The sequence below is a fragment of the Motacilla alba genome, unplaced genomic scaffold (assembly GCF_015832195.1).
Source record: "Motacilla alba alba isolate MOTALB_02 unplaced genomic scaffold, Motacilla_alba_V1.0_pri HiC_scaffold_31, whole genome shotgun sequence".
NCBI lineage: Eukaryota > Metazoa > Chordata > Aves > Passeriformes > Motacillidae > Motacilla > Motacilla alba.
In genome coordinates this window covers 1,390,946-1,417,522 of record NW_024037405.1, presented here as the reverse complement: position 1 = coordinate 1,417,522, position 26,577 = coordinate 1,390,946, and the positions used below count along the sequence as shown (strand labels likewise).

The following is a 26,577-nucleotide window of genomic DNA, read 5'->3' as shown; positions in this document are numbered from 1 at the left end:
CAGCTTCCCCCAAGAAGTGCTTCCCTTCCCACCACACTGTGCTGGCCGCAAAGGCTGAGGCGGCTCAGTGACCGAGGCCTGAGGGGACACACGATCCTGGGAGGCCTCCAGCCCTGGCTGCTTACCTGCTGCTGAGAAGTAACAACACTCTGCTCAAAAAAATCTTTAGTGGGAGCATGAATCACAGTGGGAGCAGGCGTGGTGTCAGTATTTGTGATGGCCTGAGTCTCCTCAGTGTTGGCGGTTGTGATGGCCACGTCCTCAGTCACTGCCATGTCAGCCTTTGCCCTTTGCTCGTTCATTGCAGCCTCAGAGTCTTCTGAGCACTCAGCTGAATCTGGTTTGGTGTCAGCATTTGTGATGCCCCGAGTCTCTCCAACAGTGTTGATGTTTATGATGGCCACGTCCTCAGTCAGTGCCATGTCAGCCTTTGCCCTTTGCTCATTCATTGCAGCCTCAGAGTCTTCTGAGCACTCAGCTGAATCTGGTTTGTTGTCAGCATTTGCGATGCCCTGAGTCTCTCCATGGTCAGTGTTTGTGACAGCCACATCCTCGGTCATTGATGTGAGAAGAGCCTTCACCCAGATTTCAGTCACTGAGGTGTCAAGGTCTTCTGAGCGCTCAGCCAAATCTGGGCTGACATCAGGCTCTGCCTGGAGCTCAGTGAGCCCCGAGTCAGGCTGGGCTGGGCCCTCAGCTGCTGCAGTGCCGCTCTTTCTACGTCGAACGCACAGGAACTTCCGGAACGTCTGCAGGAGAACAAAGGACAGGGAAGCAGGGATGCTCCATGGCATGCTCCAGGCATGGTGCTCGGCTGAGCAGGGGCAGCAGGCCCAGCCCAGGGGGGGATGGCTGCAGGTACCTTCAGGGTTTTGCGGAAGCGGCCACGTCTGGGTTCCTGCTCCTGTGTGCGCTGCAGGGCTGCATCTGGCAAAGAGCGAGCGCAGCCAGAGCTGAGGGGCTGCAGGAGAGGCTGGAGAACACAGCCCAGCCCTGCGCTCCCCAGGCAGGGAGAGCCCCGGGACGTCCCAGGGGGATGGAGCACGGCCACAGCCGGGTGTCTGCCCGGCCCCTCTTCAGTCCTGTCCGTGGGCATGTCCCCAGGGGATGGGATGGGATGGGATGGGATGGGATGGGATGGGATGGGATGGGATGGGGCCAAGCTGACTACCGCCATCAGCCCTGCAGCCCAGCTTTGCCGCTCACCATCCTGCAGTGGCTGGAAGTGCTTGGGCTCTTCACGCTGTTGTGCTGGGGCAATTCCAGGTCCTTTCTTTTTTTTCCCTCTGAAGACTTTAAACAGGCTGAGAAATCTGCCGGCCATGGCAGAGTCTCTTTAAAGCACCTTAAAGAGATGCCTTTTGAAAGTTATGAATCAGTAAGTCCTTTAGTTGTGCCTTGAAGGCACCTGAGACAGAGAAACCTCAGGAAGACTGCAGGACAGCAAGCCCTGCACTTTGGTCTCAAGGGCTCCTGCCAGAATGAAAGGAGATGCCTCGTAAACAGTTTTGGTCCCTAAGTCCCAGGGTCTTGCCTCAAGTGCACAGGCCAGAAAGAGGGGAGATGCCTCAGAAAAGTTCTGAGTCACCAAGTCCCTCAGTCTGGCTCGCAGACACCTGCAAAAGAGAAGCCTCGGGAAGGCCACAGGCCACCAAGACCTGCAGTCTTGCCACGAGGTCACCTGTAGGAGGAAAACCTCGGAAAAGCTCCGGGTAGGACACGAACGAGCGCGCTGTGCGGGGGCTCCTCACAGCACCGCTCTGTCCCGTCCTATCCCGTCGCCTGCTCCGAGCACAGTGGCGTGCTCTTGTCACTTCCAGCTCCCATGTTACCACATGTCACAAAGGGCCCTTGGACACCGAGTTCCATTCCAGGCCACGGTGACCGTGCTGCACCGTGTCACAAAAAGCCATCGCACAAACTGACTTCCGCCCTGGGGCCGCCCCCAGCCCACCCCAAGAGGCCCAGGTTGGAAGGAATCCCTGGCCCCAAGTGTCTAAGACAGCCCAACAGGATCTTTAGGAGCGGCTCAGAGCAGCAGCAAACGCTGCCCTGCTCTGCGGGCTCGGGGCAGCAGAAGGAGCCCCCAGGGCTGCCGACGCTGCCGCGCTGGCAAGGGCACAGGGCCTTCCAGGGAAGCTGGCACGGCCTCCTTGGGACACGTGCCGGCTGCTGGCCATCCTAAACCCGCGGGTGCCACACGCACAAGGAGCGGGTGGGCCAGGGCGCGAATGCTGCTCTGAGCCCTGGGGCCCGGGCAGCGCTGGCATCAGCAGGTGTGGCAGAGTCCCCGCCCAAGCAGAGCTGCCACCCCCCGAGCCCTGGCAGCGCTGGTGCCCCTCTCCTGCCCCAGAGACCTGTGCCCCCGGGGGGCTCCTGTGCCAAAGCCCACGTGCAAGCCCAGTCTGTGATGTTCAGCGCTCCAGCTGCTGCATGTCTGTCTGTGTCGTAGCTGATGCAAGGCAAATATTTCCTCCAGACCCAAAGAGTGGTGCCTGAAAAGTCACCGGGCTACATCTACTTTTGATTTTTCTTTTCTTGAAGTTTTCCAGAGCCTGCTGATCATTTCCAAGGTTTTCTCCCTATCCCTAGGGCACCTTCTCCAGAAGTTCTGCTGTTACATGCTTTTGCATTTAGTGAAAGCTACCTGCAATGACCAGTCAATCAAAGCCCCGGGAAAACCCGAACTCCCCTGTGAAGCCCGGCAAAACATTTCTTTCTCAGATCTGAAGCCGTTAAGTGCCAAGTACTGTCCCCAGGGCCACACCCTGTCCCCTGTAAGTGTGCTGATGCCATTTAAAAGGGGTTGCCAATGAAAACAACTTTTAACAGCTTGCTGCCTTAGCATTCAAATCCTTGGCCAGAAAAATCCCAGGTCAACATTTCTGGGATTCTTAAACACCAAAGCTGTCATTTTCACCCTGGATTTCAGAGTGTCTGAACAGTCACACAAGGGTTTCCTTTTAAGCACTCCAGAACAAGTCCCTGGTGTTCAGCTATAACTTTTACATTGGCATATACTCACAACTATCATTTTAGGCAGGAGCAGCAAAGCCAAGAATGAGCCAAACAGGCGATTCCTGTGTTCTCATGTCCTGCACAGCACCAACTGGGAACTCAAGAATGGATTCAGGAGCTTCAGGGGGCACAGGAAGGCACCAAGACTTTGGCATGCTGAAATGGACCAGCCTGCTGCCTGTGCCTGGGCTGCGCAGGGCTGAGCTCCGTCTGGGTGGGCTAACAAAGGCTGAATGGACATGCCATGGCCCACAGGAGACTCCAAGTCCTGTGAGCTACACAATTCAGCTGTCAGCAGCTGAATTTTTCATGTTAGCTTGAAATCCAGGAGAGGAACAGGTAAACATGGAAAAGTGTTTTTCCAGTTCTAGCGACAGCTGTGCCTGCACAGCACCTGTGCCCATGGCAGGGTGGTGGGAACTGAATGATCTTTATGATACTTTATGCAACGCAATGTGTTCTGGCATTCTGTGATTGCCCAAGCTTAGAAGAAAACTTGAATTCTCCTCATGTTGGCAACCGCTGAGCAAACATGACAACATCAAAGAAGGCACGGGATTCTAATTTTCCTTCCATTGCCACCATTCCCACTGCTCAATCCCTACCACCACTGCAGACCTTGGAATTGGTTGAAGTTCCTGGTCCATGCATTAGATAGTCCAAAGAGAGCAAAACAAGCCCTGACAGAGCCAGAGGAGCTCTTTCTTGCTAAAGGAAACCACATACTTAAACTGAAGGAGCCTATATTTAGGTTAGAGGCTCTTGCCAGCACCTTCCAGGACTCTCTGCTGTGCACACAGCGCTTTCCATGCCCGCTCCCAACAGGCTTTGGGACGCAGAGCACAGCCTGGCTGGCTCTGCCAGCAGCACAGCCCAAACACGGGCGGAGGAAGAAGCAGCAGGGGCTGTTTTGCGGCCATGCCCAAGAGAGACTGGAAGGGTGCCCTCCCTCTGGTCTCCCTTGGTTGCCTTTCTGACTGGCTCTGAGCCTGGCGCTGCCATTCCTCACTTGTGGGCACCAGAACCACACCCCGGATCCCGGCACTGCCTGACAGCGCTCCGGGCACCGGCACGGTCGCGTGTCCGAGTCTCGGGCACCGTGCTGCTGCTTCACTTGCCCTTAGGCACACCCAAAGCTCCCTGTTAAGCCCGGATGGTCTCTGGTTCTGCCCTCTTCCTGATCCTGTGCAGGAAGGGAGCATTGCTGTGCTTTCAGGAAGCTATTCTTGAAAACTTCCAGCATTCCAAGCTCCTTTGCTTGGAATGCTGTAGGATGCTTGTAGGAAATGACCGTGGATGCTTGTAGGAAAGGCATCCTGTGCTGTTCTTGTGAGCCAGCAAAGGCTTCCTAAAGATAAGGAAAGCCCCATATCTCTCCTGAGGAAGACACCGAGGTTGTCACCATGGCGACGTGATGAAGGAGAGAAAGTTAAAAGATACGTACTCCAACTGGCTCACAGAATGTCGTGGCTCCTTGTCCACCTATTAAGAACTTTGCTTCTTACTTACGACTAATGGGCAACGTATGTATTTGTTGAGTAAAAGTAAATATCTTGGAGAACTATAAAAGCAATATGTTACTCTAATAAACTCTCTTATACGTCCTTCTGATGGAGTCGTGGTGCTTTTTGCCGTGTCGCCCTGTATAGCCACAGGTGCTTGCCATGGAATCCCTCCCAGCTGGGCTCAGAGCATTCTCAGCTTGGCTCTTCCAAAACCCAGGGGCTCCACGGTGCTCTGCAAGGCCTGGAACTGCACAGTGCTGTGGAACTGCACCTTCAGCACAGGGACCTTTCCAGCCTGAGCTGCCCTCCTTCCTCTGTGTCTGTGCACAAAGCACGGCGTGCGAGGGAACGGCAGCAGGGGCCTGTGTGTCCCAGGGCCCCGGATTTTGCCGCTTCAGCTCCACAGAGATGCAGGCAAAGTGAAGAAGCCAAACTGTTTATTAGTGGAAGGCAAAGCAAAGGGATGAGCTGGCAGGGAAAAAAGGGGGATCAGCAGGATGTAAGGGCTAGAGGGAAAGAGCTGTCAAATGGAAGGGAGAGTGGAGGGAAAAAGAAGGGATGGGTACGGTCTGAGGGCTGGAGGGAAGGAGCTATCTATAAGCATATCCAAAGCCATGCGAGTTTCCCACAGGCTCAGCTGTGCCAATCATCAGCTGTGCCTGGAGTTCCAGCTGCTCTCTTCTGGTCTCAAGGTACTCTCATCTTCCATGGCATTTGGAGGTCTTAAACAAACACTGGTTCTTCTGAGCCACTTCTGCAGCTCTTTCACTGAATATCTGTTGAACTACTATGTTTGTCTGGGAAGGGCTGTCATCTCTCCTCAGGGCTTGAAGGGCTGGAAGAGAGAGGAACAGAGACTGGATCAGTGGGAATCCTAGGAGACCTTCCGGCCAGAGCCATCCCGCCCAGCTCTTGCCATGGCCACAAGAGAGGGGGTGTCAACTGGATCAACTGGCCACGAATCCGCCCTCCCGCATCCCTGAAATCACTGTGTGCTCTGCCCGCGCCACCCCTCATCCACACAAGGAGAGAAGCCCGCCGCAGCCGGGACAGGGATTGCAGCTCCCTGCCCAGGCAGAGCAGCTCTCCCTGCCAGACGCCACTGACAGCTCGCTGCCCTCACTCACCCTCGCAGATGAGCTGGAGCTCTTCCTTGCGCCCCATCAGGAGCACCCCGGCCACCCCTGTGAACACGGAGCCTGTCACGGCACACGCCCTGCTGGCCCGGCAGGGCTCAGCCCGGGCCCTTGCCGCACGCTGCCGCCCCAGGGCACGGCTGCCAGAGGGCGGCAGCAGCGCCGAGCCCGGGCGGGGCTCCACGGCGCCGGGCCCGGCCGGCGCTGCTGGGGCTGCAGGCGGGGCGGGGAGGGAGCCCGGGCTCGGGGCTCACCCATGAACCGGATGGCCGCCTCTCGCAGGGGCTCCTGTGGGCTCTCCAGGTAGCGCAGGGCCCGGCGCAGGTGCTCGGCCGCTCGGCTCCTGTCCTCTGCCAGCTGCAGAGAGCGGCAGCAGGGGAGGCTTGGCGCGGGCTCAGCCCCCGGGCCGGGCGCTCGCTGCGCGCAGCCCCGGCCTCCCCTGCCCGCGCAGCCCTGAGGCGCGGCCAGCAGCCGCTGGCGCCGGGCTCCGGAGGGGGCAGAGCGCCGGCTGCTGCCCGGGGAGCCGCGGGGCCGCCCCGCAGCGCTTCCGGGCCGGGGCTCCGTGGGCACCCGGCTCGGGCCCGCAGGAGCCCGGAGAAGAGCCCGCGCGGCCTGTGGGTGCAGCAGCGGGCAGCGGCACAGCTGCCAGCCCCGCACGCTGAGCACCGCGCTCAGGGCCTTCTCCAGGCTGAGCCTGGGCATTCTTGGTCGTCCTTACCAGGACCTCGGCAAACATCAAGAGTTTCTCCTCCTCCACCAGCTGCTTGAGTTCCCTCCTCTTCAGGAACCCGGCTGCACAGTGTAGTGTTTTCCGAGAAGCCTGGAGAGCAGCAGAGACGCGGAGATGGCCCCACAGGCCGGGGCACAGGACTCACATCCCTGTGCTAAGGCCTGGAGGTGGCTGTAGTCCGGGAGTTGACCAGGGCAGGAGGCAGCTGAGTCCCCTCCCCAGAGGGCCACCTGCAGCCCTCAAGTCCTCACCTGTGCCACACGCCGATTCTCATCATGGCAGTGGAAGAAGAGTGGGAGCAGGCTTTGGCTCACAATTGACTTCAGGGGCTTTTTTCCCTTGTCTACTACAAAGTCCATAATCTTGAAGAAGAGGTCAAAGGAGAGCAGCTGCACATGGCTGTTGTCCTGAAGGAAAGGAAAAACACCTCAGCACCAACTACTGCAGGCCCACTGGAACAGTTGAAAACTCCACAGAGCACAAAGTTTCTGGGCAGCAACCATTGCCTGAGGCTGGGGACACAAAGCCTTACGTGGTCAAAGAGCAGCAGGAGTGGCTCAGCCAGTTTTGGGGCAGTGGTGCTGGATACCAGGATGTCTTTGTGATGGAGCATATTTGTGAACACAGAGAGGGACATGCTGACCACCTCTCCATCTGCATCACCCAGCAGCTCCAGGAGGCTTGGAGACAGACTGCACATTCTTCTGGCCTGTGTGCAACACAAGGCTGTGCTGGGAAGCCATGGACGGCTGCAGCGCCAGCAGCGCCCTGGCACTGCGAGCCCAGCCTGCTGCTGCAGGGCCCACAGGCCAAAGGCCTGTCCCAAAGCACGGGGGCAGGTGAGGCAGGAGCGCTGGGAGCAGCTGCCTCAGCTCCTGAAGCCCTGCCAGCCCAAGGGGCTGCTTTGCCCAGCGCAGCTTCAGCCGCTGCCCCCTTCTCACCATCGAGGGATCCTTGCTGAGCACCACGAGGCCTCTGAGCGCCAGGCGACGCCTCTGCCTGCATTCCCTCTGCAGGTACCTTGACATGATCTCCAGTATGCTGTCAGCACATTCCCTCAAGTCCAGGCACTTGAGGACCTGAAAGGCACAGGGCAGTGACGGGGAGCCGGCCGGCAGGAGCCCGGAACCGCACAGGGCTGGGCCCAGGCAGCAGCACAGGGCAGGGGCACCGTCCTGGCAGCTATGGCTACGAGAGGGCAGAGAGCTGGGAGGCAGCTCAGCCAGGCAGTGGTGGCCTTGAGGCTCACCTCCACAAGGAATGCCAGGAAGGGCAGATCCCAGTGTGGCTCCTCCCTGCTGAGCAGCCCGAGCAGGCGGCGAGCAATCCCAGAACGCAAGGAGAGAGAGACACGGCGCATCTCCCTGGAAGGGCAAAAAAGGCACCACGACCCTGACCTGGGGAGGTTAAACCTCTCCTAGGACTGACTCACAGAGGTCTGGTCTTTCCCAAGCATCCCTGGAGGGGATGTGAGCACTTTGTGAGGCAGCCCCTTCTGGGCACCCTCCTCTCCCAGGCTTTTCCATTCTCCTTGGCCGTCCCTCAGTGACGAGGCCCTCTGGCCCATGACCACAGGGACTGTGTGGGGCACAGGGCTCAAATGCTGGGGGCAGTGGGGATGAGGGGGTCTCACCTGGCCAGCAGACCCACGGCATAGTGCTGGGTGTGAGCACACAGCAGCGTGTCCCAGCCACGCTTGCGCTCCATAGCCACCACCTCATTGTCACACCACAGTCGGCAGAGCAGAGCCTTCGTGGCCTGCACTGCAAGCCTGTGTGCAGAGCAAAGCCCAGGTCACACTGGCAGCACTGGCGCTGGCCACAAGGGCTTGGGAAGGACAGGAGGACTGGGACCTGTTGGGCTTGCTGGGAAGGCGGTGTTCCTCCTGGCATGCTCTCCAGAAGTTTTCAAATTCCTCTGGTGGCAACTGCTGTGTGGTGATGACAACTTGGAAGAGCAGAGCCACAAAAATGCGGGAGTAATAAAGGCTCATTGCTTCATGGCACTCAGGCACAATCACCCAGATCACCAGAGTTGCCTGCAAAAGAAGCAGCCCAAGACAGCGCTCAGTGCCGAGGTGTCCATGGGGCAGGGCCCAAGGGCAGATGCAGGGGGGCGTGCAGGCCTGGTGCCCCCTGAGCCTGGCCCTAGCCCAGATTTCAGCCCAGTGCCTGAGGCATGGAGAGGATTGAGAGCTGCTGGAGAGGCAGCTGGGTGGTAAGCAAAGGCCAGTTCCAGAAACTCACAGCCAGGGCAAACACGTCCTTGTTGTCCCCATCAGAGGTGCATGCGCTGTGCACAGGCCAATCCTCCATCACGCAGAGCAGTGTTGGCAGAACGGTCTCCATTGCTGGTCCCGATGAGGCAATGGTTCTCCACATCATTGCAGCAGCTCTGTGGGATCAGAGCTCTGTGTCAGGGGCGTCTCAGTCACAGTACCATGCCCTGTGCAGCTGTGGGGCCCAGGTGCCAGAGCCCCAGTGCCCTGAGGGGCAGGGAGGGAGCATTGGCAGCAGGCTCAGGAAACACAGGGGCCCGAGGCTCCTGGACCTCTCTGCCTGTCTGGCAGACCCCACAGCACAGGCTGTGCAGGGCCACGGGCCCTAAAGGCCGCTGAGCCCTGAGCTCTCCGGACACGTGGGCCCCGTACCTGTCACACGCTGGGGAACAGCGCAGGAGGGTCAGCACCACGTCAGCTGGGTGTTCTTCAGCCAGGCTCACAATGTCAGTTTGCAGCCCGGCATCCACTGTGACATGGGACATGAGACTCTGGTGGATGTTCTTCACCTTAGCTGGCACCTGGAGGAGGCATGGCGAAGACTTGGAGCACTGTCCAGTGGGTGCAATTTCACCAGCTTCCCCCAAGAAGCGCTTCCCTTCCCACCACACTGTGCTGGCCTCAAAGGCTGAGGCGGCTCAGTGACCGAGGCCTGAGGGGACACACGATCCTGGGAGGCCTCCAGCCCTGGCTGCTTACCTGCTGCTGAGAAGTAACAGCACTCTGCTCAAAAAAATCTTTAGTGGGAGCATGAATCACAGTGGGAGCAGGCGTGGTGTCAGTATTTGTGATGGCCTGAGTCTCCTCAGTGTTGGCTGTTGTGATGGCCACGTCCTCAGTCACTGCCATGTCAGTCTTTGCCCTGTGATCACTGGAATTCATTGCAGCCTCAGAGTCTTCTGAGCACTCAGCTGAATCTGGTTTGGTGTCAGCATTTGCGATGCCCCGAGTCTCTCCAACAGTGTTGGCGGTTGTGATGGCCACGTCCTCAGTCACTGCCATCTCAGCCTTTGCCCTTTGCTCGTTCATTGCAGCCTCAGAGTCTTCTGAGCACTCAGCTGAATTCGGTTTGGTGTCAGCATTTGTTATGCCCCGAGACTCTCCAACAGTGTTGGCGTTTATGATGGCCACGTCCTCAGTCACTGCCATGTCAGCCTTTGCCCTTTGCTCGTTCATTGCAGCCTCAGAGTCTTCTGAGCACTCAGCTGAATCTGGTTTGGTGTCAGCATTTGCGATGCCCTGAGTCTCTCCATGGTCAGTGTTTGTGACAGCCACATCGTCGGTCATTGATGTGAGAAGAGCCTTCACCCAGATTTCAGTCACTGAAGTGTCGCAGTCTTGTGAGCGCTCAGCCAAATCTGGGCTGACATCAGGCTCTGCCTGGAGCTCGCTCAGCCCCAAGTCAGGCTGGGCTGGGCCCTCAGCTGCTGCAGTGCCGCTCTTTCTACGTCGAACACACAGGAACTTGCGGAACATCTGCAGGAGAACAAAGGACAGGGAAGCAGGGATGCTCCATGGCATGCTGCAGGCATGGTGCTCGGCTGAGCAGGGGCAGCAGGCCCAGCCCAGGTGGGGATGGCTGCAGGTACCTTCAGGGTTTTGCGGAAGCGGCCACGTCTGGATTGCTGCTCCTGTGTGCGCTGCAGGGCTGCATCTGGCAAAGAGCGAGCGCAGCCAGAGCTGAGGGGCTGCGGGAGAGGCCGGAGAACACAGCCCAGCCCTGCGCTGCCCAGGCAGGGAGAGCCCCGGGATGCCCTAGGGGGATGGAGCACGGCCACTGCGGGGTGTCTGCCCGGCCCCTCTTCCGTCGTGTCCATGGGCATGTCCCCAGGGCATGGGATGGGATGGGATGGGATGGGATGGGATGGGATGGGATGGGATGGGATGGGACGGGATGGGATGGGATGGGATGGGGCCAAGCTGACTACCGCCATCAGCCCTGCAGCCCAGCTTTGCCGCTCACCATCCAGCAGTGGCTGGAAGTGCTTGGGCTCTTCACGCTGTTGTGCTGGGGCAATTCCAGGTCCTTTCTTTTTTTTCCCTCTGAAGACTTTAAACAGGCTGAGAAATCTGCCGGCCATGGCAGAGTCTCTTTAAAGCACCTTAAAGAGATGCCTTTTGAAAGTTATGAATCAGTAAGTCCTTTAGTTGTGCCTTGAAGGCACCTGAGACAGAGAAACCTCAGGAAGACTGCAGGACAGCAAGCCCTGCACTTTGGTCTCAAGGGCTCCTGCCAGAATGAAGGGAGATGCCTCGTAAACGGTTTTGGTCCCTAAGTCCCAGGGTCTTGCCTCGAGTGCACAGGCCAGAAAGAGGGGAGATGCCTCAGAAAAGTTCTGAGTCACCAAGTCCCTCAGTCTGGCTCGCAGACACCTGCAAAAGAGAAGCCTCGGGAAGGCCACAGGCCACCAAGACCTGCAGTCTTGCCACGAGGTCACCTGTAGGAGGAAAACCTCGGAAAAGCTCCGGGTAGGACACGAACGAGCGCGCTGTGCGGGGGCTCCTCACAGCACCGCTCTGTCCCGTCCTATCCCATCGCCTGCTCCGAGCACAGTGGCGTGCTCTTGTCACTTCCAGCTCCCATGTTACCACATGTCACAAAGGGCCCTTGGACACCGGGTTCCATTCCATGCCACGGTGACCGTGCTGCACCGTGTCACAAAAAGCCATCGCACAAACTGACTTCCACCCTGGGGCCGCCCCCAGCCCACCCCAAGAGGCCCAGGTTGGAAGGAATCCCTGGCCCCAAGTGTCTAAGACAGCCCGACAGGATCTTTAGCAAGGGCTCAGAGCAGCAGCAAACGCTGCCCTGCTCTGCGGGCTCGGGGCAGCAGAAGGAGCCCCCAGGGCTGCCGACGCAGCCGCGCTGGCAAGGGCACGGGGCCTTCCAGGGAAGCTGGCACGGCCTCCTTGGGACACGTGCCGGCTGCTGGCCATCCTAAACCCGCAGGTGCCACACGCACAAGGAGCGGGTGGGCCAGGGCGCGAATGCTGCTCTGAGCCCTGGGGCCCGGGCAGCGCTGGCATCAGCAGGTGTGGCAGAGTCCCCGCCCAAGCAGAGCTGCCACCCCCCAAGCCCTGGCAGCGCTGGTGCCCCTCTCCTGCCCCAGAGACCTGTGCCCCCGGGGGGCTCCTGTGCCAAAGCCTGCGTGCACTGGGGGCTCTGCTCCTTCCTGCAGGGGCTGATGGCAGCAGCACCTGGAGCAACTGCTGGAACACTTGGTCTCTGTCAGATGATGTGGCTTCTTCCTGAAATTAATTATTTTTAATGGAAGGGATTGGCAGTAGCACCACAACACCATCAGTTGCTGAGTTTCTCAGGGCGATCAGATTTCAATGGAATGTTGTGCTTTTCTGACTCTCTTTCCTGCATTCTGGAAGAAAAAGAATCTGCCCAGCCTCTTGTATTCTAGGCTCCGTTCCCTGTGTCTCTGGCTGTGGCAGCTCATGTCCAAACCAAACTGCCTCCCTGCTGAGCGTGGCAATGGATGGCCACAAACAGGGAGGTTCCCCAGTGAACATGAAGGAAGACACATGGGGGTGTCCAGAGGATAGGGATAACTCTGGGAGGAGAAGCTGTTCTGTGTCCCTGATTATGGTGCTGATGCCCGAAAACTAGGCAAGGAAACAGTGCTCCATAGTATAAGGCCTATGGAGCAGTTATTTGTTTATTCAGTGCCGGCAGTGAGGGGCATTGTTCCACCACAAAATCACGCCCATTTTTTTGCACAGTACTAGCTTTTTTATGTTTTTTCCTTCCTGTGCACATTATAGTTTTCTCACCTTTGTATTGCAACATTTTTTCTAATCACATGATGATACAAGCCCTTGTAGCACATGCACGGTTTCTGCACAAGGTGGTCATCATCAGCCTCTGGTGGTTGTTTTGGATGAAGGCTCATAAGTCTTCCTCGGGCTTGAACTCTCCACGCTTGCTTCTTGTGCATGCTCTATAGGATTGTCTGCTCAGATGGCCAGTGGTTAGCTTTGGCAGTTAGCTTGTTCTGCTAAATTTGCTGATTTCTCAAAGGTGCTTCATTCACATACCCTGTTACAAAGTAGCCGCCTCTTTCTGCGCAGCTACAGCTTTTTGTGTAGCTCAAGCATTATCTCATTGCCTAGGCATCAAGTCCTCCCTTTCTTTTAAACTTTTCGTTCTTTTGCAGCTATAGCCTTGTTGTGGTCTCAAAACATTTACCTGTTTCAATCCTGTATCTCATTTTATTTTTCTTCCATTTGTGATATGTGGTGGCAGTTTGTTTACAATACCACGTGAAACACTGGCTCATCGTGCAGGTTCCTAAGATTGGTATTCCAATTCCTGAAATTCCTACAGAAGGTTGTGTAGGCCATTTCAGATTAGGTAGCCAAGATGTCGGAGTGTCCCTCAAATGTTTGCTCCAAGATGTAATGTCTTTGGTTACCTCAGGGAGTACTTTTGCCTGTTGCCCAATGGCATGGATATCCATGACTATTTGCCCCGATGGATCTCTGTAAGTGCAACAACTGGTATGAATTGGAATACAAACTCCTCCCATTTGGCTGGCACCATATCCAACACTCTGCGGTTTTGAAAGACTACTTCTTTTAGTGAGTCTGTTTCTGTTTGTAATCTTCCTAAGTGTCCTGGTTTAGGGCACATTTGGGAGAAAACCTCCCAACGGTCTCCTCCAGATAGCAAACCCACACAGCCTCTCCTCCCAGCCGGTTCGGGAAGGATTCCTTGGAGAGAAGTGGACAGAAGCTGTTTATTTCACAGGCAAAGCACTCCCCAGCACACAAATGAACAATCCCGGATGACAAGACTCTTTCACCGCTCAGAAAAGGATGACAAATTCAGAAAGTCTCTCTTGGGAGTGGTCCCTCTGTTCTCAGTCCCTCTGGCGCTGGGGATGGCTGCTGCAGGCCACAAGGTGCAAACTCTTGGTGTTTCCCAGGTCCCAGTCCAGAGCAGGTTTGAGTGGCTCCAAAAAAGGGAAAGGAAAAAAAACTGTCCAGGGAAAAATCAGACTGCTTAGCTAAACTAACTAACGAGCAGAAGCAAAAGCAAGGGCAAAGCAGGAGCAAGGCAAGAGCAAGAGCAAGAGCAAAGCAAAAAGCCAAGCAAAAAGCAAAAGCCGCACAATGTACTGCCCCGTCTCTGTGTACTGCCAGCTGTGGGGGAGCGGGCTGATAAGAAATCCAAACAAAACGCTGCTTTCAGAGCCAGTCTTGAAGGCACAGAACATAATATCCAGCATAAACAGAACACATGATTGGGGATACAAGCATCACAACGTCACCCTGAGACACTAAGGCATCTGCTGTTGAATTGGCAATCAGTTCCATTGCGGCTGAGATGTTTGAAATTGCCTTTCCCAGTTGTGCAATTCCTCAATTTGGGAGCAATGCCCTCACAAAACTGTGAAAACTGTTACTGTATCACACCACTGGGTTATTGGGTGTTCTCTTAGTGAGTCTGTTCTTCCACAGTCCTCGAATAATACCTGTCATTTCATGAGTGTGATTTATGCCTGTAACCAAGGGATAAGGGATCCCATGGTACATTGGCCAGGCCAGTTACCTGCTGATTGTTTGAATGCCGTTCCCTTCCCTCAAGGGCACCAAGATGCATCAGGAAGATGGCAATTGCTGTTCATTCCCACTGGCTTGTGTCCCGTATGTCTATCAAAAAGACAGTTTCTCCACGGATCACTCATGGGCTGAGGGACACTGACCCACCCGGCTGCGCTACCGGAAAAGCTGCCGAGATTTGTTCCAGAGTTGTTCAGCCCCGTGTATATGTGACTGACTGACTCGCTGATAGGCAGTAATTGGAAAAGGGGCTTTCCCAAGAAGATCCTGCCTGTCTACACTGGGCGCTAGCATTGTGTAAGCTGTAGGGGTTCCAGTCTGACCAATTGCTTGATGGCACCCCTGCTCAGGGAAGGTTCCATTGTTGCACCTCTCCGCAAAGCCTGCAATCCCCGCGTCCTGTATAATTAGCTATGCTTCCTATTAGTGTTACACAGGTGTTAACATCAGCAGCAGTGACAGTATAACCAATGAAAAAGACAGTGAAATGCAATATGGATTTAATGGCTTAGGAGTGAATTTAAAGATTAGTCCACGATCCCCAACAGGTTTGGTCCTCCAGGGTTTAGTTGGTGATTTCATGAATCAAGAAGATCGAAGGGCTGTAGTGAATCCAGGTAGGTCTTTCCTTTACTCAAACAGAAAAAGGTAGTCAGGAGCACTTGGAACAGTCCTTCCCACTTTTCCTGCAGAGGATCACCTGTAAAATTCTTAACATACACCCAGCCACCCGGATCAATTGTATGCAATTTATGATCTGGCTGCTTAGATTGATTATTAAATACAGTACTAAACTTCTAGTGCAATTGCTTGTTTATAGCCATTCAATAGTCATAGATATATTGACTACCATCTTGCACCAAATTTTCATCATGACTAACAGTTAATCCATCAGGTCTGCCATAAAGCATTTCAATTGGGCTTTTTCTTTAGACCTAGGCTTTATTGAGTTTGATAAAGGCAATAGGTAGAGCTTGATACCAATATAAATGCACTTCTTGACAAAGTTTAGCTCTCTGTTCATTGTTCATATGATTCAGCTTTTCCAGTTGACCACTAGCTTGTGGTCTGTAGGGCGTGTGGAGCTGCCATTGGATTCCTAATGCTTTGCTGACAGCTTGCACCATTTGTGCACAGAAGTGAGATCCTCTGCCAGGATATTTCTCTAGGTGCACCAAACCTACGTATGATCTCATTCAACAATACTTTTATTATGAATGCTCTAGCTGTCTTTGTCCTACAAGGGAACGCTTCTGGCCACCCAGAGAAAGTATCAGTAAGTACCAGCAAATATTGGAAACCCCCCTTTCTTGGGTGTTCAGCAAAGTCTGTCTGCCATAAGTCTCCAGGAAAAGCTTCTCTGCTAATAACCCCTTGTTCTAGCCTGACTCTTGGATTTGGATCCTTCTTCTAACAAGTCACACATTGTGATGTTCCTTCTTTAGCAATGTTCTGCAAGCCTGGGCCTGCAATTGGTACCTTTAGGTATTGGGTTCTGCTCCCCAGCAAGTCTTATCATGTTCAGATTCCACATACTGTCTCATTTACTCTTCTGGTATTATTAGTTGACCTGTTCCTAATTGTCCCCAACCATTTTCTAAAGGTTTCCTTTACTTTCATGAATCCATTTATCATCAGAAGGTTGGTATTTACAGGCTGCTTAGTTGATACTGCAGTACGTATTAGAGCTGCCACAAGTGGTTCATTTCTCTCAGCAGCGATTCGAGCTTCACAATCTGCAAATCTGTCACCTGCTTCCAGGTGGGTGTTACCTGTAGAGTGCCCTCAGCAGTGCACAACTGCCACTTGCAACGGGACTTCCACCGCCTCGGGGAGCCTGAGGGTTTCAGCTGCATATTTGACCGTCTTCTTTGGTGCAGTCAGGAGTCCTCTTTCCCTCCATATGGCTCCGTGGGCATGAACAATTCCATAGGCGTATTTGGAATCAGTGCAAACATGAACTTCCCTTCCCTTTGCCCCTTCTCATGCTAGAGGGAGGGCTATCAGCTCAGCCTCTTGTGCTGAGGTTCCTGCAGGCAATGGCTTTGACTCGATGACCTCTGAGACTGTGCTCACAGCGTAGCCGCCACTCGCACTCCCTGTCTCCCAAAGCTGCTGCCATCACAGCAGCAGCTCCTGGCTGAACCAGTCCATGGCATCTGGGAGCGGCTGTTCCTTGAGGTCTGGGCGCAGGAGTGCACAGCCTCCATGGTCTCTGGCAGTCGTGTACCGTGGCGCGTCCCGGCTGGATGGTGACGGGGCGGGGGTGACAGTGCCCCTCTCTCGGGCTCGGCAAAATCCCAGTTACCAGCGGGGCGCAGCACGGAACAAAAGGGCAGCAGCACCGCTCCTGGGCTGGAACTGGGGTAACTCTGTTCCATGGTAAAACTCCCCTCCCCAGGGTCCCCGGACCCCGAACTCGGGGCAGACAACAGCTCAGGGGCCTCAAGGGGAGGGCTCCGGGCAGGATACCATCTTTAACTAATCAGGAGAAACACAAGGCGGGGAATACAATGTATAAAACCAATGAAGAATTTCAAGGCAGGAGAAGAGCTTCAGTAAACTAATGGGGCTTACAAGAATGCAAAACTGACAGGGAAGTTTCTAGGCAAAAGGCAGGTTTGGGGAGAGGTTGGCATTTCATGGAAGGAGGAGTAAAGAAAGTTCTGGGGAAGGGGTATGGATAGGAGGGGTTTAGAACTTGGCAGGGAATAGCTAGGTAACAAACAAAAAACCAACCACTTAACTAAACTAAAGAACAATAGAAGAATAAGTCTAGGTTTAAAAACATAAAAGACAAAATGGGCAGCCTGTGCCACTCTAAAAACAAGAAAAGGACAACATATAGAAATTACAAAATAACAAATCAATCCCTAATCATACCAATAAAACAAAAAACACACCGCAACAGTGTACTACAGGTTCAGCTTTGGAGTTTGCTTGCAGAAAAGAGGCAGGGTTAACTCTACTGGTCACTTGAATTTCAGTACCATCGGATTTGGCCAGCACTGCTTGGTAGTTTAGGAACCTCGAGGAAGACAGCCAATGGTTCCCTTTCTGATCTAAAACAGCCGACAGCGTGTGTGACGCTGAGACAGTCATCTTTTGCTCTAGGGTAAGCTTCTTGCTTCTTCAATGTTCATGATCACCGCTGCTACTGCCCTAAGGCAGGCGGGCCAGCCCTTTCTCACCGTCTCGAGTTGTTTAGAAAAATCGGCCACTGCCCTTTCGTACGGGCCCCGGCGTTGTGCCAGAACCCCTCAATCTATTCCGTCTCTCATGGGAGAATAACCAAAACGGCTTGCTCGCGTCAGGCAGCCCCACAGCAGGGGCCCTCATGAGTCCACGCTTCAATTCTTCAAAGGCCCTGTTCAATTTGGGGGTCCATATCGTGGTATTTTGAGAGATTTTCACCAATTTGCATAAAGGTTTCATGATCAACCTGCAGCTGTATATCCACAGTTGGCACCAACTTGTCATTCCAAGGGAAGCACGGAGTTATCTTAGGGTTTGTGGTCGAGGTGTCTGGCAAATTGCTTCCTTCTGGGCACTTCCCAAAGACCCTTGTCCTCCGGAGACCCCATATTCAAGGTAGGTCACTTGTTGCTGTTCCAGCCGGGCTTCCTGTTGAGGTACTCGATAACCATTCAGTCCAAGAAAATTCAAAAGGTTCACTGCCCACTCAAAGCATCCTTTAGTAGTTTCAGTAGCAACTAACAGGTCATCACCATGCTGTAGGAGTGTTCCTTCCCCAGGCAGAGATTGCTATTACTCTAATTCTTTAGCCAATCCTTTCCCAAAACTGGGAAGGTTTTTCAACCCTTGAGGTAATACTGCCCAGCTAAGTTGCTTTTTCCTGCCTGTGCTCGGGTTCTCCTATTTGAAAGCAAATCTATTTTGACTTGCTTCTGCAAGTGGCAGGCAGAAGAAAGCATCTATCAGATCTATCACTGAAAACCAAATAAAATCATCTCAAAGTTTAGCTAGTAAGGTAGTAAGGTATAAGCCATTAATTGCCTGTCAATCTGGCACTAGTCTCTAAGTTCCATTAGGTTTCTTTCTTGCTAATCTAGGAGTATTAAATTTTGACTCCCACTCTTCCAATGATCCTCATGTCAGGAATTTATGGATTGTTGGCATCATTCCATTCCCATCTTCTAATCTTAAAGGGTATTGCTTTCTGACTACTGGCCTAACTCTTGTCTGTAGCTCCATTTTAACAGGGTCTGCCTGTTTTGATTTTCCTGGGGTATCAGTATCCCACACCCTTCGGTGCACCTGATTCAATACTTGCTCTAAATAGTTATTATTGTTTGTCGCTCTTGTGTCAATTGTCAGTCCTACTGCTGAAACCAATTTGTCTTCAGGTACCTTAAATTTCATTTTTCTTTTTCTAAACTGAACTGTCGCTTTTAAATTTTCAAGCAAATCCCTGCCTAGGACAGATTTGGGTGAGTTTGGTAAATAAAGAAACGGATGTATTCCCATTTTCTTCTCGACTTTACATTTAAGTGGTTTCAGGAAGAATGCATTTTCTGGCTGGCCAGTGGCTCCTATTACTTGAAGATAGTTTTTTCACTTTTGGCTATCAATGCTTGATTCAAGACTGAAAATGTGTCTCCAGTATTACCTAAAAATTCAACTTCTTTGTCATTCTTTAGCTGTATTTTAACCAGTGGGCCTGCTAGGGCAAGAACTGCCAGTCTCGGTCATTTCTTACCATCGAGAGTGATTCCAGTAGTTTTGTGTACTTTGTCTGCTGCCTCTGGGCACTGGCATTTCCAGTGTCCCTCTTTCTTACAGTATGCACATTGATTTGGGCCCAGCTTGGTCTGTGGCTGGTTTGAACCTCCTCTGCCTCTGATATCTTCGCCCCTGCCTCTGCTTCGTCCATGCTTTCCCATATCTGACCAGGGATCTGGGGCTGTGTGTTTACAACAGCTGCTCAGAGCCTGTCCACAAAGTCAGTGGGTGACTCGTGCTGTGCCTGTGTAACATTATATATTGCTGACCAATTTACTGCTTTTGGAATGGCATTTTTCCATTCAAATTTCACTAGTTCCTGTTATCTCGTTAACATTGCACAGCTGCCTGCATCATTCGGGTCCCACAAAGGGTTTACAGTAGGAAACAACTGGTCCACTGTACCTTGTAAGGCTCCACTAGCAACTTGTCCCTGCACATGTGCTCTGGCTATCTTTATCACCAGCTCCTTTTCTGGTTTTGCTAGCTCTGTCAACATGAAGTCAGGATCACTTTAGTCTGGGTCTTGACTCTTGACTGTGAACTCCAATCTTCTGGCTACTTTGTTAGGGTTTTCTCTCTACATTTTAACTTTTTCCTGCCAACCATTCAGGGCACAAGTAGAAAAGCAGATAATCACCCACATGGCTTCTCCTGAGGGACCCACTGCTTGCCTTAAGGGGGTGACTAAAGGCAAAGCTCTCTTGGTTTCATTCCTTGTATGTGTTGTCACTGGGGTCTCTGAAATTGTCCCCTCACCAGGATTATTCATCTCATTGCCACTACTGTTCGGGTTCAATTCAGGGCCGGAGTGGTTGGTTATGGGGGAGCGTACAGCTGGCCTGGGGTAACTGGGCTGTAAGTTTTGGACATCTATAACACAATCTTCCTCCTGCTTTTTAGCCAATTTCAAACATCTCTGCCCTGTGCTACATGCTCAACAACATCTCTTGATTTTCTGCCTCTTATCTCATGCCAAAGTGAGCACTAAAGGCTCCTGTGGGGCCAAATCAATGCCACATTCTTTCTGCCACTCAGGTTTACTCTTCAGGGAAAAAAAAAACGACATGTCTGCATATATCACTTGGTTTCAGGTTTTTTTTTTCTTTTCTTAATAATAACATCAACTGTAACAATGTAGGATCATTTAAAGTTCCATTAGGGCGTCACTTTTCACCACTTTCTAATTGATACCAAGGCTACCACTGGGTACAGTATTTAATCAGATTCCCTTTCACTGAAAAATTACCCTCTGGCATTCCTCCCAAGTCTTGCTCATGTGCTAAAATACATTCTAGTGGACTCTTTTTAATAACCTCTTTACTTCCTGTGTTATTCATCCTTAATGCTATCTAAATCTCCAAACTTACCAGTATGTAGTAGTACTTCTTTCTCTTTTCCTTATTTTTATCCCCTGTATACGACACTTAACACACACTGGCTGTCTCTGACTCACCCAGCACCAATATTCTTTTTTGTAGTCCTAACAGGCAATGCAAACAAAAGGATGACATGTTCCACACAATCTACAAGGAGCTGGGGTACGATAGAACATAAAAGGAGTTTCTTCAAACATGCCTAAAGTAATGTTCAGGAGTATATGCTCATGTAAACGTAGAGTTCACAACCCATGAATTTTTATGGAGTGTCTGAAAGCTTGTGTGACTGCTCAATGGTGTTCAAACACTTCCCAAACTCAGACGGGCTTGGTGCTGTGCCCATTTCCCTGGCGTGTTGTGGTCCGTGTTTATTTTATCAGTTATTGTGTAATAGTTTGTTTTAATGTAGCCCTGTTTTCCCCAAGCTGGTTTGCCCCTAGGTTTTGTCCTCCCTCAAAGCTGTCCCTCATGCCATTCCCCACACTTTGCTCCTTCCCTGCCCGTCAATGTAACCCAGCCCTTGATTCTGGAATCTTCCTCAGTTTTGTCTTGGGCCAATCCCTGACTGCACCACCCCTTTGGAATTGCCCTATTCCTCAAAGCCCCACTGGCCCATGTGACCTACCCTGTGGGGTCTCGTGCCCCGGATTGGGGTGACCCCGAAAGATGGAAAAGTCTCTGCTCCAACCCGTGCCTTCAAAGAAAGACTCAGTAGTCTTCTGTTGTCCCGCCTCAAGGTTGTTTATTGTTGGTTATCTAAAAGATTCTTCTCCTGAACTGCTGTGGCCCGTTCAGCAGCTCAGACAAAGGCACACTGCCCTCCCAGGGGGCTGGTGCCATCTTTTATATCACACATTACGTGTTACATGTTTATGCTTTTTCCCCAATGCCCATCATCTATATTGAATGGTGACTTTCTACTCTAAACCAATCTGTGAGTGCCAGCATCACCAAAGACATGGAGGCTAGGAAGGAGAAAGAAAGAGGACAGGGCACACCCAAATCCCTCCATCTTAAAACTCCATGACCCCCATGTACAAAACTTGGACCCCTGCGTACGAGGCTTAAAACCCCTTTGTACAGCACTCAAAAATCCTTCCTTTCACTTTGTGAATATCTCTACTATGCAATCTAAACTTGTGTGTGGCTTGTAATTCTTCATACAGAGTTAGTAATTTTCTCCATGGGCTAAGATCGAAACCCCACGTGTGTCTTTGGCTGCATGCCAGGGTCTCCGAGCCCCCTGCCAGCAGCTCTGGCCATCCAGGGCACCCAGAGGGATGTCCTGGGTTCCCACACTACCCTCTCCTCCCATCTGTCCTAAGTGGTGCCAAGCAACTGATGTAATCCCCTTACTGCTCTCCTGAAGATTCCTTACTGCTCAATCGTTTGTATCCACCCCCTGAGTGGTACCTCTATAAAATCCCGTGCACAGAAGTGCTTGCGGCTCTTTGCTTCCAAATCCTTTCCTTGGAATAAACCTTTGCCTGTGGAACCTCACAGTCAAACAGCCTCCTCCTTGTCTTTTGCCCGCTCTGTGCCGCAGTTATCAGATCCTGAACCACTGAACCCCTGAGCTCATCGGGTGCAGCCGCAGGCAGAACCCACGCCTTGACTGTTCCCCACTCCTGGCGCAGCGCCGGAGTTTTCACAAGAGCTGGCCCGGGCTGCGCTGGGCTGCGCCAATGGGGAACCTGTCCCAGTGCCCGACCATGCTCTGGGTGAAAAACCTTTCCCTGATACGGAAATGAAACTTGCCCTGTCCCAGCTCCCTGCCCTTTTCTCCAGCTCTGTCACTGGTCCCAACAGTGACGAGACCTGCACCATCCCCTCTGATTCCCCTCAGGAGGATGCTGAACACCACAATGACTTTACTGTCCTCCAGGAGGAACAGACCAAGTGGCCTCAGCTGCATCTAGGGCTTCCCCTCCAGATCACACCCCATCCTTGCAATCCTCCTTTGCGTTCTGGATAACGCCTTCATATCTTTTTGTATTGTGGTGCCCAAAACTGCACCTGTCTGCTTACAGCACTTCTCTTGGCTGCTGCTTTCAGGCTGTGGGCACCATAACCAGAGACACAGAACAGCTTCTCCTTCCAGAGTTATCCCTATCCTCTGCACTTTCACATGTGTCTGCCTTGATGTTCACTGGGTTACTTCCCACTTTGTGGCCGCCCATTGCTGTGCTCAGCAGGGACACAGTTGTAGTTGGACAGGAGCTGCCAGAGCAAGACAGGCAGCAACTGAAGCCGAGAATATCAGAGGCTGGGCAGATTCTATTTTTTCCACAAGGCAGAAAAGACAGTCAGAAAAGTACAAGGAAACTTCACAGTGTTCCTTTGCAATCTGATTGCCCTGGGAAACTCAGAAATGGATGGTGTTTTGGTGCTATTGCCACTGCCTTCCATGAAAAAGATTCATACCAGGAAGGAGCAACATCATCCGACAGAGACCAAGTGTTCCAGCAGTTGCTCCAGGTGCTGCTGCCATCAGCCCCTGCAGGAAGGAGCAGAGCCCCCAGTGCACGCAGGCTTTGGCACAGGAGCCCCCCGGGGCCACAGGTCTCTGGGGCAGGAGAGGGGCACCAGCGCTGCCAGGGCTCAGGGGGTGGCAGCTCTGCTTGGGCGGGGACTCTGCCACACCTGCTGATGCCAGCACCGCCCGGGCCCCAGGGCTCAGAGCAGCATTCGCGCCCTGGCCCACCCGCTCCTTGTGCGTGTGGCACCCGCGGGTTTAGGATGGCCAGCAGCCGGCACGTGTCCCAAGGAGGCCGTGCCAGCTTCCCTGGAAGGCCCTGTGTGGTCTGCAGGGCAGCTAGGATGAGGGAAGAAATGGAGAAATCTTGACTCCATGTTTCAGAAGGTTGGTTTATTATATTATGATATATATTATATTAAAAAAATCACACTAAACCTATACTAAAAGAACAGAGAGAAAGATGCATCAGAAGGCTGGACAGGAATAGAAAGGAATGTATAACAACGGCTTGTGACTCCCAAAGAGCCCGAACCAGCAGCCTCATTGTATAGTTATTAAGTAGAAACATCCAATATCGACCAATCAAGAATGCACCTGTTGCATTCTACACTAGTAGATAATAATTGTTTACAACTTGAAGCTGAGGCCCTCAGCTTCTCAGGAGAAGAAAATCCTGACAAAAGGATTTTCATAAAATATCATAACAACAGTCTCGTGCCCTTGCCAGCGCGGCTGCGTCGGCAGCCCTGGGGGCTCCTTCTGCTGCCCCGAGCCCGCAGAGCAGGGCAGCGTTTGCTGCTGCTCTGAGCCCTTGCTAAAGATCCTGTCGGGCTGTCTTAGACACTTGGGGCCAGCGATTCCTTCACACCTGGGCCACTTGGGGTGGGCTGGGGGCGGCCCCAGGGCAGAAGGCAGTGTGTGCAAGGGCCCTTGGTGGCACGCTGCAGCATGGTCACTGTGGCATGGAATGGAACCCGGTGTCCAAGGGCCCTTTGTGACATGTGGTAACATAGGAGCTGTTAGTGACAAGAGTGCGCCACTGTGCTCGGAGCAGGCGACGGGATAGGACGGGACAGAGCGGTGCTGTGAGGAGCCCCCGCACAGCGCGCTCGTTCGTGTCCTACCCGGAGCTTTTCCGAGGTTTTCCTCCTACAGGTGACCTCGTGGCAAGACTGCAGGTCTTGGTGGCCTGTGGCCTTCCCGAGGCTTCTCTTTTGCAGGTGTCTGCAAGGCCAGACTGAGGGACTTGGTGACTCAGAACTTTTCTGAGGCATCTCCCCTCTTTCTGGCCTGTGCACTCGAGGCAAGACCCTGGGACTTAGGGACCAAAACTGTTTACGAGGCATCTCCTTTCATTCTGGCAGGAGCCCTTGAGACCAAAGTGCAGGGCTTGCTGTCCTGCAGTCTTCCTGAGGTTTCTCTGTCTCAGGTGCCTTCAAGGCACAACTAAAGGACTTACTGATTCATAACTTTCAAAAGGCATCTCTTTAAGGTGCTTTAAAGGCCAGACTCTGCCATGGCCGGCAGATTTCTCAGCCTGTTTAAAGTCTTCAGAGGGAAAAAAAAGAAAGGACCTGGAATTGCCCCAGCACAACAGCGTGAAGAGCCCAAGCACTTCCAGCCACTGCAGGATGGTGAGCGGCAAAGCTGGGCTGCAGGGCTGATGGCGGTAGTCAGCTTGGCCCCATCCCATCCCATCCCATCCCATCCCATCCCATCCCATCCCATCCCATCCCATCCCATCCCATCCCATCCCATCCCATCCCATCCCATGCCCTGGGGACATGCCCATGCTCAGGACGGAAGAGGGGCCGGGCAGACACCCCGCAGTGGCCGTGCTCCATCCCCCTAGGGCATCCCGGGGCTCTCCCTGCCTGGGGAGCGCAGGGCTGGGCTGTGTTCTCCGGCCTCTCCCGCAGCCCCTCAGCTCTGGCTGCGCTCGCTCTTTGCCAGATGCAGCCCTGCAGCGCACACAGGAGCAGGAACCCGGCCGTGGCCGCTTCCGCAAAACCCTGAAGGTACCTGCAGCCATCCCCCCCTGGGCTGGGCCTGCTGCCCCTGCTCAGCCGAGCACCATGCCTGGAGCATGCCATGGAGCGTCCCTGCTTCCCTGTCCTTTGTTCTCCTGCAGATGTTCCGGAAGTTCCTGTGCGTTCGACGAAGAAAGAGCGGCACTGCAGCAGCTGAGGGCCCAGCCCAGCCTGACTCGGGGCTGAGCGAGCTCCAGGCAGAGCCTGATGTCAGCCCAGATTTGGCGGAGCACTCAGAAGACTTTGACACCTCAGTGACTGAAATCTGGGTGAAGGCTCTTCTCGCATCAATGACTCAGGATGTGGCTGTCACAAACACTGACCATGGAGAGACTCAGGGCATCGCAAATGCTGACACCAAACCAGATTCAGCTGAGTGCTCAGAAGACTCTGAGGCTGCAATGAACGAGCAAAGGGCAAAGGCTGACATGGCACTGACTGAGGACATGGCCATCATAAACGCCAACACTGTTGGAGAGACTCGGGGCATCGCAAATACTGACACCAAACCAGATTCAGCTGAGTGCTCAGAAGACTCTGAGGCTGCAATGAATTCCAGTGATCACAGGGCAAAGGCTGACATGGCAGTGACTGAGGACGTGGCCATCACAACCGCCAACACTGAGGAGACTCAGGCCATCACAAATACTGACACCACGCCTGCTCCCACTGTGATTCATGCTCCCACTAAAGAGTTTTTTGAGCAGAGTGCTGTTACTTCTCAGCAGCAGGTAAGCAGCCAGGGCTGGAGGCCTCCCAGGATCGTGTGTCCCCTCAGGCCTCGGTCACTGAGCCGCCTCAGCCTTTGAGGCCAGCACAGTATGGTGGGAAGGGAAGCACTTCTTGGGGAAGCTGGTGAAATTGCACCCACTGGACAGTGCTCCAAGTCTTCGCCATGCCTCCTCCAGGTGCCAGCTAAGGTGAAGAACATCCACCAGAGTCTCATGTCCCATGTCACAGTGGATGCCGGGCTGCAAACTGACATTGTGAGCCTGGCTGAAGAACACCCTGCTGACGTGGTGCTGACCCTCCTGCGCTGTGCCCCAACGTGTGACAGGTACGGGGCCCACGTGCCTGGAGAGCTCAGGGCTCACCGGCCTTTAGGGCCCGTGGCCCTGCACAGCCTGTGCTGTGGGGTCTGCCAGACAGGCAGAGAGGTCCAGGAGCCTCGGGCCCCTGTGTTTCCTGAGCCTGCTGCCAATGCTCCCTCCCTGCCCCTCAGGGCACTGGGGCTCTGGCACCTGGGCCCCCACAGCTGCACAGGGCATGGTACTGTGACTGAGACGCCCCTGACACAGAGCTCTGATCCCACAGAGCTGCTGCAATGATGTGGAGAGCCATTGCCTCATCAAGACCAACAATGGAGAAGGTGCTGCCAACACTGCTCTGCGTGATGGAGGATTGGCCTGTGCACAGCGCATGCACCTCTGATGGGGACAACAAGGACGTGTTTGCCCTGGCTGTGAGTTTCTGGAACTGGCCTTTGCTTACCACCCAGCTGCCTCTCCAGCAGCTCTCAATCCTCTCCATGCCTCAGGCACTGGGCTGAAATCTGGGCTAGGGCCAGGCTCAGGGGGCACCAGGCCCGCTGCTCCTCCTGCATCTGCCCTTGGGCCCTGCCCCATGGACACCTCGGCACTGAGCACTGTCTTGGGCTGCTTCTTTTGCAGGCAACTCTGGTGATCTGGGTGATTGTGCCTGAGTG

General features: G+C 53.7%; 2 protein-coding genes across 2 annotated transcripts in view; one reads left to right on the top strand and one right to left on the bottom strand.

Annotated features, from left to right (window-relative positions):
- The window catches only part of LOC119696487, a 1,710,157-nt gene that overhangs the window by 903,446 nt on the left and 780,134 nt on the right, over positions 1–26,577 (top strand). Inside the window, 1 exon segment of the mRNA XM_038126215.1 lies at positions 25,977–25,998. Within this exon segment, the coding sequence (XP_037982143.1) occupies positions 25,977–25,998 (22 nt within the window).
- LOC119696488 overlaps positions 1–26,577 on the bottom strand; it is a 1,499,846-nt gene that overhangs the window by 720,555 nt on the left and 752,714 nt on the right.